At 38.3% G+C, this 15,246-nt stretch overlaps 1 protein-coding gene across 3 annotated transcripts in view; it reads right to left on the reverse strand.

Annotated features, from left to right (window-relative positions):
- The window catches only part of veph1 (ventricular zone expressed PH domain-containing 1), a 92,039-nt gene that overhangs the window by 31,967 nt on the left and 44,826 nt on the right, over positions 1 to 15,246 (reverse strand). For all 3 annotated transcript variants that reach the window (XR_004331294.1, XM_032511560.1, XM_032511571.1), the window contains 5 exons: positions 14,989 to 15,213; positions 12,531 to 12,895; positions 10,521 to 10,660; positions 10,027 to 10,161; positions 773 to 890 (listed from right to left, as the gene is read on the reverse strand). Coding sequence is in view for 2 of the 3 variants with exons in the window: in XM_032511560.1 (XP_032367451.1) it covers positions 773 to 890; positions 10,027 to 10,161; positions 10,521 to 10,660; positions 12,531 to 12,895; positions 14,989 to 15,213 (983 nt within the window). In the remaining variant the exon portion in view is untranslated. The remainder of the gene's footprint in view (positions 1 to 772; positions 891 to 10,026; positions 10,162 to 10,520; positions 10,661 to 12,530; positions 12,896 to 14,988; positions 15,214 to 15,246) is intronic.

Here is a 15,246-nt window from a genome sequence, read left to right on the forward strand (position 1 = left end):
GTGTGTCATTTGAAAACAAAATACCATTTTGAGAAGAAATAACACTGCTTTGAATGTAAAGTTTCATTTTGCAGGAGAATTGAGAGGTTTTGCCCAATGTGTGTGTGTTTTTGGATTTGTGTGTAGAGTTCTGAGAATATGAGGTATTCTTTCAGAAAACGTGTGTAAACAATCGAGAAAAACTGTAAAAATGTTTTAGGTTACCAACAGCAACTGGTTCAAAAAGAATGAATGAAGTCATATGAAATGTGTGTTTCATATGGTAACAAAATATGTTTTTTTTTTATAAATTAGTGTATAGAGTGTTTCATTTAGCAAAGGGTCTCAGGTGTGTGTGGTTGTACTAATTGTGTGTAGTGCTTAAGCATTTGAAAACAGACTGTAAAATGAGAGAATATGTGAGACAAAGGGGGTCAATTTATCACATTCTTTCTTCCTGAATTTTTTACTTGTGTTTCCGCTCTGCTTTACCTTTTTTAATACTGTTTTGGCCTTAAATGTAATGTTTTTCATGAGCTTAGTTCATCCATCTGTGTTTTCATCATAATTCAATCAATCAATTCACTTTTTGTCCTGTTAAATTCAAGATATACAGAACAAAAACAAACTTCTCTGTTTGTTTGTATAAAATCAACTTGGTTCTGAGTGTACACTAAACTATGTGCACTGTAATCATGGTTATGTATAATTCAGACTGCTTTTAAGTGTCTGTGTCTGTGTGTTTAAGTGTGTCTGTGTGTGTGTGTGTGTGTGTGTGTGTGTGTGTGTGTACCTGTGGCCTTCTCGGGGTTGTTACACATGAAGCAGAGCCAACCTCCCTCTTCCTCACTGTAGCCAAACAGGTCAAAGAAACGCACCTCCTCAAGCTGAATCTGGAGACTGTCCAGGTCCTAAAGACATACAGAAGGATAGTATGAGAAAGTATCAGAATGTTCATTTAATGTCCTGTAACTATATTTAAAGTTCTTATTTGGTATGTCTTTATTAATATTGAGGGTTAGGGTTAGCCTTTAGTCACAGAAGACAATTCGACATGTCACAGTAGGAAAAATACAAGTGTAAATAATACTACAGTATCAGGGTCCTGGTATTGTGCATATTGGCTCCCAGTCACACTCTCACAGCTTACTGGGACACTAGAATAGAACACAACCATCGTTAATGGTATAAGTACTGTAGCACTCTGGCTTTACCATGACCGGTAAAAATGTGAAATGGGTAATCTTCCAATACTGAGTCTGATCCATCCAATACTATTTTTTCACTGCATATTACAGCTGCACAGTGCACACACAGTTTAGGACTAAATTAATAATTTATATAATATTTTGTCCAGTGTACTCTTGTGCTTTATATAATATCTGTCAATGTTGATCAGCAGAGACAGCCTCTTCTCAAATACAGCTTGAACAAAACACTTTAAATGTCTTTTTAACCAACTTTAGCAGTGTATTGGATACATGCATGATTAAGTTTTTTGTAAACCAAAGGGGCTCTGCTCAAATTGTTTGCATTGTACACTCTTATTGTGTCACCTTAGACAACTCGTGTACCCAGATGAAAAAAACAAAGGAAAGTTTATTTACAGTAGCACAAACTGATGCATCAGCACTGATCCTGATCCTGTGGACCAGCTCAGAGTCCACCTGCTGTTCTTTTTACTTTCTACAATCCAAAATGCTTTAAAGAGAAAGAAGAATTTTGGAATTTCAAGGAGTGTTTCAACCAGCCCACAGAAGCCTGTAAACTCTTTGTAAAGCTGCTGTTTATGCAGACACACACACACACACACACACACACACACACACACACACACACACACACACAATTCAAAGCATATACACACAAATGATAAGTGATCCTTAAGAGGTACCTTAAATCTTGACATTCCAGTTATGGACTGTGCAACTGTGCATAGTGTGTGTGTGTGTGTGTGTGTTTGTGTGTGTGTGTGTTTGTGTGTCAGAAATAGAAAGCAATTGAAACCAATACAAATCCCTGAAGACCCTCTGCACATGGTAAGAGTTACTTCACTTTAAATACACATAAACACACTTCAGTGACAGTTGAACCCATGAGATAATTCATTTTAATTTTAGGCTGTTTTTGGAGAAAAACAGGAACATTTAAGAATGATGATGGATTACTGTCAGTCTTCATGAGAAAGAAGCAGTCATTCTCCTGTGTGTGTTTTCATACTCTACATACATACTGTATATACTTACCCACAGTATTTTTTTGTGGGTGTGTTCATAATAAGATAGCTCTTTAACCTATTCTCTCAATTTGATTTCACAGTTTAAATATCCTGACCACTAACCTAACTAAGTATTTCAAAGTAAAAGCCGAGTATTTTGCCTGCCTCATAATTTCTTTGAACTCTCTCTCTAAAATCCTTTCGCTTTTTCTGATGATTAATTTCAAAACGAGAGTAGTATTTCACCACGGCAAAGTTAGACTCACTTAAGACGCCCAGAGGAGCTGTATTTAAAGAGTATAAGAAAAAAGGTAGTTGCAATAGCTGAGCCACTATGTGTTTGACCTTTTGACCTGTGCCCTAACCCAGTCCTTTGTTAATGAGCTGTTTTTCACACACAGACACACACAGAGACACACACACACACACACACACACACACACACACACACACACACACACACACACACACACACACACACACACACACAACACACACACACCACCACACACACACACCCCGACAACACACACACACACACACACACACACACACACACACACACACACACAGTACTGGCCACAAACAACCGCACATGATGGAGTGGAGCATTTAGATTCATCATGACATCAGAGCCTTTCTTTGTGTTGTTACAACATAAATAACTGAGGTGAAAGAGCTTTGCCCATGGATACTGATAAACCAGGGCCATGTGCGGCAGAGAGTGACGGCCATTACGATTCAGGGGAATGAGTTGTCCTTAGAACCCACATGTTGCAACTGTAAGAAATCCTTATTTTGTTTCTCAAAAACACAGACAGAGACAGTGTGAAAGACAGAAAGTTGGAGGTGAAAGAAATGGAATGTATAAGAAAGAATGGATAGAGAAAACAAGAGTGAGAAATTAAAATATCCACAAATGGTGACAGTGGTGGAAACTACACATTTTAAGTACCGTAAGTACAATTTTGAGGTACTTCTGCTTTACTTGACTATTTCCATGTTATACTACTTTATACTTCTACTTCACAAAATTTCAGAAGAAAATATTGTACTATTTACTCCGCTACATTTACCTGAGAGTTGTAGCTCTACTACTTATTACTTTGCATACCAGAATTTCACATTTAAAAACACCTGACACATGATGAGATTATAAAATGAAATGCATTTTATAGATTAAACTACCGAACGGTACTCTCACCAATTTTACACATGAAGTTCCGTTTAATTGTCACGAGGTTTGTACAATGTCTTCATGTGGCTCTGGAGAGAGCTTTTTACAGTTAAGTCTGAGAAAATAACTCAAATGATGCCATCAGGGTCATCTCAGTTTCTGTTTATAACAAACAAAAATTATAAGTCTAAGCTGAGCAGGTGGTGTGCAATTGGTTTATGGGAGCTTTTTCACTGAAAATATCTGCCTGCTGCGGCCGAAAACAACGCTATAGAAGCGCTGAGAGAGAACCAAACAGCAAAGTTTCAGGGTAACAATGAGCGTAAACTCCGTATAAGGCTCTGTAAAGCCAAAAGGAGCTGCCGATTCACATGACAGTTCTCTGGAGGTTCTAGTGGTGGGAGTCCCCAGAGGCCCTACAATACGATATTATGATTTTAATCATATTGTGATATTCTGCAATATATTGCAATGTATTACCTTTTTCTAACTTTAGATTATGTCCCCAATGGAAAACTTTGTCAACATCTGTTTTATCTTTATTTTACCAACTTCCTCTTGCAAGCTGACCTCTTCGGAAAACAAATAAACTCAACTGCCCTATCTAGTGGACTGAAAAAAACAATTGCTTTAATTATTCTAATACCAAAATGTGCAATTTATTTATATAATAAAAGATTGATACTTGGCATCCGTGAAGCGATACAGTATAGCCACTAGAAGATATTCTGATACTATGGTATATCGATTTTTTCCCCCACCCCTAGGAGGTCCATCACTAAGAGTTTCTGATAATCCAGTAAATGCCAAGGTAATTAAAATAGCCTTAACATTGTTCGCTGATTACAAAGCAAAGATGATCTAAATCAACTAAGCTCTCAAAAGCAACAAAGGAAAGACAGAAGCAGAATAACGATGGAAGATAGAATGTGAGTCAGAAGTTGAGCAACAATGTGTAAGAGATAATGAATCAGCGAACATGACCCAGAGCCCAAATCTGCTGCATCACTAAAGAAGAAGTGAATCATTCAATTAAATGAGTAGGATAGCACACGTGTGCGTTTGCTTCCTGAGTCCATTACCATAAAACCAGAAAGCATCAAACTAAAGTCTGTGTGCCAGGCTCACCACAGACAGGCCATAATGCACAGTGTAAATGATTTGTATATAGTTTGATTGAGCCTTTGGGAAGAAGTCATTGTGTTTAGAGTGACAAATGTGCAGCTGGGCAACAGGCTGATGTGGACAACACAAGCCCATATTTGATCCATCGGAACCCAAGAACTGGTTTCACTGAAGAGATGAGAGACAATGGCTGGATTATGTGAGCCTGAACGTAACCCATCTATCCTCATGTAACCCCCTTTACCCTTTCAGTATGCCGCCTTCCTCTCCTTCTGCACCTCCCACCCCCTCCCTCGATCGCTGTTTGCAGATCAGCATTATAAGTTGATCAAGTAGTAAGATTGTAACTGCACATGACTGATTACAACTACAGGCAGACTACAACAGCAGCGGTTGAGAGCTGTAATGAATCTGCAAAATATGAAACAGAAAAAAGCCACTGTGGTTTTCGTGTTCAATTTTAAAAGAGCTTTTTTGTTTTATTATATATTATTTATTTTTTATTGTGGGGTGGGATACTTCCACTGCTATTTTTGTAGTCTCACCTATTGCTGAAATCTTCTTAAAAAGGGAACTCCAGAGAGAGCTTTGAAGTCTGACAATTGGCCTCAAGTAATGTCACTTTAGTTGGCGTCAGTTGGTTCTGATAAGTACAAGAAAAAGAAAACTATAACTAGGGGAATGGAGTTAGAAAGTGAGCTTACCAGATCTATATATATTTCCCTTTAGCCTTGAGAGCTTTGGATTCTGTGGAAACTTTTAAAAAACACCTAAAGACACATCTTTTTAGACAAGCTTTTAATTAACAATAGGGCTTAGTATTTTATGTGTTGCTGTTTTTATTTGTTTTTACTGTAAAGCACTTTGTGACCCCTCTTGGTGTAGTCATGGACTCAGACCTGAACTTTAACAGCCACATTAAGACAATTGTACAAAGTCAGCCTACTATCACCTTAAGAATATATCAAGGTTAAAGGACTTATGTGTCAACAGGATTTGGAAAAACTTGTCCATGCCTTTATCTTCAGTAGACTTGACTACTGTAACGGGGTCTTACAGGTCCCCTAAAAAATCAATCAGACAGCTGCAGCGATTCAGAACGCTGCGCTCGAGTCCTCACTAAGACCAGAGACTGGATCACATCACTCCAGTTCTGAATCTTTACACTGGCTTCCTGTGTCTCAAAGATTGATTTCAGGTACTCTTGCTAGTTTTAAATCACTTAACAGTTTAGGTCCAAAATATATTGGATCTGCTACTACACTATGAACCCCCAGACCTCTCAGGTCATCTGGGACAGGTCTGCTTTCTGTCCCCAGAGTCAGAACTAAACAGGGTGAAGCAGCTTTCAGTTTCTATGCTCCTCATATCTGGAATAAACTCCCGAAACCTGTAGATCCGCTGCTACTCTCAGTTCTTTTAAATCAAGGCTGAAGACCTTTCTATTTGATGCTGCCTTTCTTTAAATGACTAATCATTTTTAATTTTCTTATGCTGCACTGTAAATTTTATTCTTGTGTTTATGTTTTCCTTTGTTTTTAACTGTCTATTCATGTGTTTTACCGGTTTTTAATGCTTGTGATTTTTAACGTTTTTACTTTGTGTTTATCTGTTTAACTGATTTTGTGTAAAGCACTTTGAATTGCCTTGTTGCTGAAATGTGCTATACAAATAAAGCTGCCTTGCCTTGCCTTGCCTTGCCTCTTGTCTGTGAAAGGTGCTACATAAATAATAACTTACTTACTTACTTACTATGCATGTCTCCAGGCTACATTAACAGCTACTATCATAACCCTAATCTAACTGTTTGTGGTTAAGTTGACAGAGAAGCTTTATGGAGGTTTCCTGAATGAACTTACCCGGAAAACAGAAAGGACAGTGGGAGGTGGAGGCAGAAAGAGGAGTAGAGAGGGCAGTGTGAGTAAGGAGAAAGGTGAGTGGATGAGAAGTGGGAGTGTTGGAAAGGGGAGTGGATGAAGGAAATAAACAAGGCTTTATTTCTGTCTCTCTTCACATTCATCCACAGCTCTTTCTCGGCATTAGGATGTTCTAAAACAGTATTTATAAAATCAGCTGTTTCAAACAGGCACAGACAGAGGCAATAATTCTTATATGAAAACCAGATCCTAAAAGTCCATTTCCTCCTTCAGCTTTTGCATTCATCTTCCCATCCTGCCTGTTGTGTGTCGTTCCTTCCCTTAATGTCTTTATCTAATCTCAGTCTCGGCTCTGTCTTTACCTTATCTCTTTCTCTTTTAATCCTCTTACTCTACCAAACTTTATCCCCACGCTCTCACTCTGAGAAAAGTGGAAGCCTGAGAAGGAAGATACTTGACAAGTATTGTTTCACCATTCTTTCTTTAGCCCAGTCTCCCATCATATCTCATGCCATGTCTTCCTTCATTTCCTCTTTGTCTTCCTCTTTTCTCTTGCCACATCCTCTGTGAAAATTACTCTGCAATTTCTTATTTTACCTCTTCCCACTCCCGAGATCCTCCTGTCTTTTTCAGTCCGCATGTTCACGTCTTCCTCCTTCAATGTTTTATCTCTCCAGATTTTTTTCTTTCTGCTTTTTGCTTTTCCTATAATACTTATTTCTTTCCTCTTCTTTAACCATCTTTTTTTTACTCTCAACTCTCTCTCATTCCCTTTCTTCCTATTCCCTCTTTAAAGTTTGACACATCTCATTCCCTTTTTCTTTCATGCTTTATCTTAATCACTCAGTGCCTGCATGCTTTTTTCCAAATCTTGCACATTTCTTTCCGTAAAGTCCTTTACTTTCATCCTTCAACCTCCAATTTCCTCCCTTGTACTGATTTATGTCTGTTGTGATTGATGCAATGATGGTGCAGCTGTCCGATTTTGTGGGGCTCATTTAAGTTTAGTCTTAATTATATCTTTCATATTTCTTGACCTGGTTGCTTCTTTAACTCTTTTTTAAGGTTTCTTGCTTTAAACCCATTAGCATTTTATTGTTATTGTATCTTTCTCAACCTTTTCCTCCCGAGTATCTCACAACCATCTCTTTCTGCTCAACCCTAAAAGCTCTTACCTCCCTCCATCCCTCTCTTGCTCACGCCAGCTTTATATTATCTCTGTGTCATAATTCAATCCAATTCTATTTATAGTATCAAATCATGACAACAGTTATCTCAAGACACTTTACAGATAGAGTAAGTCTAGACCCCACTCTATAATTTTCAAAAAATTCCAACAATATCATTAATTCCCACAAGAGCAAGCATTTAGTGTGACAGTGGTGAGGAAAACTTCCTTTCAGGACAGACCCAGGCTCTTGGTATGGTCCCGGTTGGGGGTGTGATGTAGTGGCAATAATAGTCACAATAACGATACTGGAACTATGACTAGAAATATTAGTTATAGTAGTTCATAGCATAGCAGGGCACTGCAGGGCATTATAGGGTGTAGCAGGGCACTGCAGTGCAGCATGGCACGGAGCAGGACCACGGCAACAACTGCATGATTTAGGTGCCACCCTAATGCAATGAAAACTGCTGGGCGAAAAAACAAGGACTACAGGAATAAGCTGCCAATAAAAACTACTAAACTTTTAAATCTTTTAAATCTCCCTGTCAGAACAGAACACTAACCTTTTCTTTCCCATATATATAGCTTTACTCCAAGCCGCATCTCTTCTCTCCTTGTCTTCCACTACATGTGTTTCTGATTTGATAGTGACAGGAGTAAAGCTGGAGAACTAATAAAGAGGGAATTAAAGCAAACAGGAAATGCAAAGCATATGGATGGAGGGAAAGGTCATGGTCTTCTTCTTTCCTCTCTCCAGTAAATCTCCTATACTATTATCTGTGGATTTTCTTGGTGTGCCCCTGCAAAATAAAACTGAACCCATATAAAGTAAATAGATACTTAAAAAAATACTTGGCAAGTTTGTTGGGGTGGTATCACTTGGTATCACTAGATATTATAATGCCAACTCTAATCATCACATATTTATTTAATGTTCTACAGATATGCAACGGTCATTGATTTTCTCTTCAAACTCGTAAGGAAGCAAATAGGTGGATTTGATAATGTTGAGCAACACGAATGGTCCAGTTAGAGCCTGTTGAGAACAGCAGAAAGCACATTTTCCTGGTGGCTCAGCAGGTCAATCAGAGGTTTTACTGGAGACTGATACAGTGAACACAGTAAAAGCAGATGTTTACGACCATCTTTGAACTGATAAGTGTCACACTGCATGAGTCTGCCTGCCCTGCAGTGGTGGAATGTAACAAAGTACATTTACTTAAAGTAGAAATATGCAGTACTTGTACTTTATTTTTTTACTTTTCATGCCACTTTCTACTTCTATTCCAAGACAGTTCAGAAGGAAATAATGTATTTTTTACTTCACTAGAATTATTTGATAGCTGTAGTAACAACTTTATAAATTAAGATTTTTACATACAAAACATAAAATATGAATGCTTTTGTCATCAATTAAACTACCAAACTACCATGGTATAGAATAGGCTTGCTACAAGTTCAAACACTGAGCCACAAAATAAAAAGGGTATAAAACATATCACTGAATTAAATTAAATCAAAAGTTAGCTGCCTCGTCGTCTGTTGCTAGCAGGGTTGCTGTGGGAGTGACAGGTCTAGAGGTGCTGCTGCAACTTCTTTCGGTTACAGTTGCTGGGTTTTCTGACTCGGGTCTATTAGGTTTTTTAGCCTGCGATTGATTCATGAAGAATCCAAAATGCGCTTTTAATGCCATGTTATAGGCAAGCTAACGTCTGTACTGTTGACCTGAACAAGCATTATCAAGGTGTCACTCTCTCCATTTTTGGGAAATTTTAACAAACCAAACAATCTAATGATATAATATGTAACAGTATAACAGTGACAGGGGCTATTTTTCTGCATTGAGTATCTTTACTTTTAATACTTTAAGTACATTTACCTGTTTATACAAACATACTTTTACTTAAGTAACATTTTTAATGTATGACTTTTACTTGTAACAGAGTACTTCTACTTAAGTAACAGATCTCAGTACTTCCTCTGCCACTGCTGCCCTCCGTACAGTGTGTGTGTGTATTTATAAATAATTGGTACGTTCCTGCTCCATATGGTAACCATAGCTTGTCCATGTGATTGCTACCACAACACACGAAACACACAAAACAAACCACAGCTGTATTTTCTTGTGGGTCTATTTATCTCCTAGAGACCACTTAGCTTGTCACTTTATGAAAGGGCAGCATATGGAACAACACCCACATCCACACACTTATAAATGATTAAGATGAGAAGCAGGGGTGAGCAAAGGCCTTGTATACAGAAGTGTCCATTTAGTGCATTCTATAGTTAAACAAAGTAGATGTTGAACTTTTACACTTTATTATGTTGAAGAGTTGTATTTATGTTCTTTCACTACTGCTGACTTCATTCATGCACGTACGCACACACATGCACATACACACACTCACGTACTCACTCACACACGCGCGCACACACACACACACACGCACACACACACACACACACAGTGATCCAGTACCTTCCCATTTGGGGTGGTGTGCTGTGTCATGGCCATGAGGAAGCTGTGAGCACCTTTTAACTGTGTCTTCTCCCAAATGGAGGCAAGCTTCTGGACACACTCATCCCTGGAGCACAGAGCAACACTGGACTTACTCTGGTCGAAAGAGAGAGAGAAGAAAACAACAAAGAAACAAATTAAATTACATAAAAGAGAGATGTGGTTTGGATAGAGAAAGAGGAAAAGTATGGGCAAAAAGGACAAAAAAGTTGGGAAAATAAAGCTACTCTTGTTTGCAATTATGCATTTGAATAAGGATATTTATCTCAGCTGTAAAACTCTTCATTTATTCCCAGAAATGACAAGAATCAGAATCAGAATCAAGTAAAGTTTACATTAGGTTTTCCTGCTAAATTAAAAGAATTCCAGATTTTCAAAAAGGGCACAACATTCCTTTCTGCTCTACAATGTAATACAACTTCAGTTAGTAAACCAGAACCAGATTTGCTGTGCACCTGTAGATGTAGCAGCATGATGTGTATCCAAAGATGAGGCTGTCGGCTGGTCAGGTTGAAGCAGGACTTGGCGTACAGACAGTAGTGGCCCTTAAGAGGACAGGAGAACGACAGCTTGGCCACACATCCTCGATTTGAATCTGTCACACAAACACATAAAAATGGCAATCATTCACTTTCCCAAGCTAAACCAGCTCGCTCTCTTTATCGGGTGTGCTTCTCTATGCCCCTTACACATATGGACTTGATTAACCTTGGAAACATTTTTACAGATTGATTCATAGCATGCATCAGAAAATGTCTTCTTCTCCCACCACCACCTCCCACGAATTCCCACATCTCAGCCAGGAAGAAGAAACCAGTTTCTGTGCTTCACAAGGAAATCATATGCTAGATCAAAATAAAATATTGTTTTCTTTTTGTAGCGCTTCATTTTTATTTTATGCCATGAATGCTAACCAAAATAACTGCTTCCAGCTAAAAAAATAGTGTGCCAAATAAATCCTCTGTAAAACAGCAAATTGTTGTTTTTATAATTTAGTTTTGTACGAATTAAAAAATGAATTTCAGAGGTGCTGGTAGGCAGATACCTTTTGTCAGAGCCAGGCTAGCTGTTTCTCTGTTTAAATTACTTTAGGTAAGCTAACTGGCTGCTGGGTGTAGGCTTAGATTAGGCAGACAAAAACGAGAGTTGTATCAATCTTCTCATGTAACAAAATAACTAAATAACTACCCAATTCCCCAAGATGGTTAAAGGAATCAACACTATAAAGCCATCCTGGATATCTCCTACAAGTTTTAATAATAAAGTGAAACTATGTATATGCTGTAGGTGACTGAAGTCATTCAAAGTGATCAAACCATAATACTGCCAAACTGTATGACTTCCTAAAAGAGATATTCCACAGGAAAATCATATGATCCTCTTCCCCAGCTTGGCTAATGGCCCTCAATAACTAAAAAAACACAGCTCTTAGCTCACAAAACGTCAAATATAAAATTTACAATATGAGTTGTTGGGCCAGACAGGATATAAATTATAGGAGAACTATACCTAAAACTGGGGTAGAAGGAGAAAAATCCCTCTCACACGCCCTCTGGACGGAATTAAAAATCACTAATCAGCACATTAAAATAAAGCAATAAAATTAAAATAAAATTATTCCCTGACTGATTGGGGCTAATGTATGGGTGTTTATGTGAGGTAAAGAGTGAAAGTGGGGAGAAAGAGGAGAAGAGGAGATGTATTCATACCGGAGATGTGGACTTTACACTTGGTGACTTGGGTTTGAGTCAACTTGAGTCACTGTTTTGATGGCTTGCGACTTGGATTTGTAAGTTAATGACTTAAACCGTTGACTTGACTTGAGGCATGACAACTCCAATTACTTGCGTGTATTCATAAGATTGAATGTAAGCTGTTAAATATATAATAATATAATTTGTCATCGCGTTTTTGTCTGACTTTGTCTAAAAAGCTCCCCCGCTGTGGGATTGTCAAAAGTCATTGCTTTGGCAACATGTAACATGAAAGTCCCCTGATGAAGCCTCATTGGTTGGACCTGACCACAACAACAGCTGCGTCTGTGCCACCAGTAATCACTTTTGGATTTAAAAATGTAAAACGTGACTTGATTGGGGACTTGACTTGCGTTAATTAAGGATTCCACTTGACTTGATTTGACATAACCTTTGATTTGACTTGACTTGACCCAAAAAAAAAAACTTGTGCGAGACTTGGACCAAATTAATTGAGACTTACTGGGACTTGGGAAAATATGACTTGGTCCCAACAATGAATTATACCACATCATTAATCAACCCAGCCACCACATCTGACTGTAATCTCATTCAGGTTCTGCAAGTTACACAAACTCTCCCTTTGTCTCTCTGTGTACTGCACTGTTCTTCACCTACTGCATGCACCAATAACACTGTCATCAAATTATTTCTGGAACTGATCTCAAAGAAAGCATGCACAGACAAAGACGTTTGTCATGTTCACATTACCTTCTATTGCACATTGCTCTGGTACGGGGATCTGCTGCACCATGTCTCGACAGAACTCTGTGATCGTCTCCATATTGTCTCTTAAATGGATAAAGAGTCTGTCGGCGTCCTCTTGCTCCTCCTTCTCTCTGCTTGGATCTATCTCAGCCTCTTTGACCCCTTTGTCCAGGGCAGCGGTAATGGGCATCGCACCGTCACCCGTCACTTTCATCTCAGCAGTCAGTGCTTCCTGGTTTTCTGAGTGTGAATTCACCAATGTGTTGGAGGAGATGTGGTCTGGGCTTGGCTCCAATCCCTCACCGTCCTCCCCGGTGTCTGAGTTGATGGAGCGTGAGCGCACAGCGTGGAGAGCCAGGCTCTTTGACCTAAGAGAGACCAGAAAATTTAAAAAGAAATGTTGCAAAATGTCCAGGGTTTGGTTTTGTTGCAGGATTCTGTAGGCATTTGTAAATTGTTGACAATGATTTTGTAACAACTAAAAGACATAAAAAAACATTGCAAAATGTCTAAATTTCAATGCATGGCAGATCTTTTGTAATCAGTGTCTGCTTTTGCTTGAAGATCTTTTTGTTGTCTTTGGCCAACTTTACGTTAGTTACAAATTGCACTAAAAGGATTCAGTACTCTAGTTCCCGTTAAACTTCAGTTGTGCCCAATGTACCTTGTAAGGTAGCAACATTTACAAGTCTAACATGCTAACAGACACTTTTCAACGGTCTACAAGACTATATTAGCTTTATAACTAACACAACAGATAACAAACAGTTAGCACTGACAAGGTGAGTTAACACCCTGATTCAAAGAGATTCTTTGTTTAATCTTCTTCTTATTATATGGATATTTATCCTATATGTCAATAATTTATACAAGATAAACTAATGTCATCTTAGGACAAAATGGTTGTATAGTTCTGCAGCAGAAACATGTGCAACAGGAATCAATGTTCTCAGCTTACAGCAGTACAGTCAAAAAGCATTAGACAAGTGACGTGTTTATTTTTTTGGCTTTGTACAACAGCGTAATGGACTTGAAATCAAACTGTAGGACTTTTGTACCTTTTTTGAGGTGCAGGGCAAACAGGAGCTGGATACAACAAGAAGAAAATGAGGTGCCTGCACTCTGCTAATTCTCCCATACGTTTATTGTGCTTTCGACCTGCAGCACACTTTGAAATAATAAGTGATGCTGTCTTCTGGCTTTTGATGATAATAAGTTCAGTTAGTCATACATACAAAGTGGTGAGTAGTGAATGACATCTCAGCACAAATCTGCAAATATTATTGAAAGCAACATGTGTTTTGATAAACAACAGTCGTATAGTATAATATAGGAAATACATACAGTATATATATAACTATGACACAAGTCTTAACCTAATGACTTGAATAAAACGGTTTATATAGTGATGCAATATTCGTAAGTTACACTTGATCTTGATACCTTGAAAATAGGTAAATAGGATACATAAAAGAAAGTTGTGAATCAAGCCAAAGGTCCAGATATTTAAGTTCATTAACTTGTACAAGTGGTGTATCGTCTACGAATTTGAGTGAAAGGGATTGTTATCATGAGGCAATGTAGCTGATCTGGTGGGGAACCGTATGCCATATGACTTTCTCTTATTCAGTAGAAGGTGGTTGCATTGGAACTAAAGTTGAAAGGCATTAAAGTTGGATTGCAGTAAGAAGTAAGATTGAATCTTAGAGACAGATAGATTAGATATGTAGATCACTGTGTCATCAGTATATAGATGAATATAACAGTCTGAGCAGATTTGAAGAAGATCATTGATAAATAAAGAGAATAGGAGAGGCCCTAAGGAAGAACCTTGAGGAACACCTTTCTCCATTATTAAGGACTGTGATATACAACCATGAAAACAAACACGCTGACGTCTACAGTGAAGATAAGAATTAAACCAGAGAAGAGAGTTTTTAGAAAGGCCTATCACATTTAATTTGTCAAGAAGCATGCATGATCGACCATATCAAAAGCCTTAGTGAGATCTATGAATATTGCACCAGTTAACATGTTATTGTCTAGGAAGAATGAAACAGCATTCGTAAATTTTAGAAGAGCAGTAGTTGTAGAGTACCGGAGAATTAGCAGAGTGCGGACACCTCATTCTTTTAATTTAAATTGCTAACAGTCTACCCAACTAGCGTTCCCTCCACATTGGCTAACGTTAGTTCTAATGAAATTAACATATTTTAACTAAATGTTTTATTACAAAACATTTAAATAAGGGGTTTAAATCATATCCTTTTCTAAAATAACATTCTGGGAAAATCAAAAATGTGCCACAAAAAAACAGTGCATCATAACATTCTCAAAACATTCTTGGAACAAAAACCATTCTAGCTGGGTATTCTTCATAAAAAGGAATTGTTACTATTCATTCAGATACTCAGCAGATACTCAGCAGAGCCATGTCATGTTACATACAGTACTAACCAACCTGTTGAATCTCATTTCTCGTCTCTCTTCCCTGATGGCTTGGCTCAGGCTGTAGCGTCGCTGGGGGGCCGGAGAGTCCTCCTCCACCTCCTCTTCTTCCCCCTCCTCTACCATTTTCTCATCGAAGGCCTGGATCTTCACCTGCAACGGATCCTCTGACCCACTACCTCCCCCGCCTCCCCCCGGAAGATATGCACAGGGAGACTGCAGGCATGACTGGTTCACCCTGTAAAACACACACACACACACACACACACAT

Source organism: Etheostoma spectabile, chromosome 3 (assembly GCF_008692095.1).
Source record: "Etheostoma spectabile isolate EspeVRDwgs_2016 chromosome 3, UIUC_Espe_1.0, whole genome shotgun sequence".
NCBI classification, from domain to species: domain Eukaryota; kingdom Metazoa; phylum Chordata; class Actinopteri; order Perciformes; family Percidae; genus Etheostoma; species Etheostoma spectabile.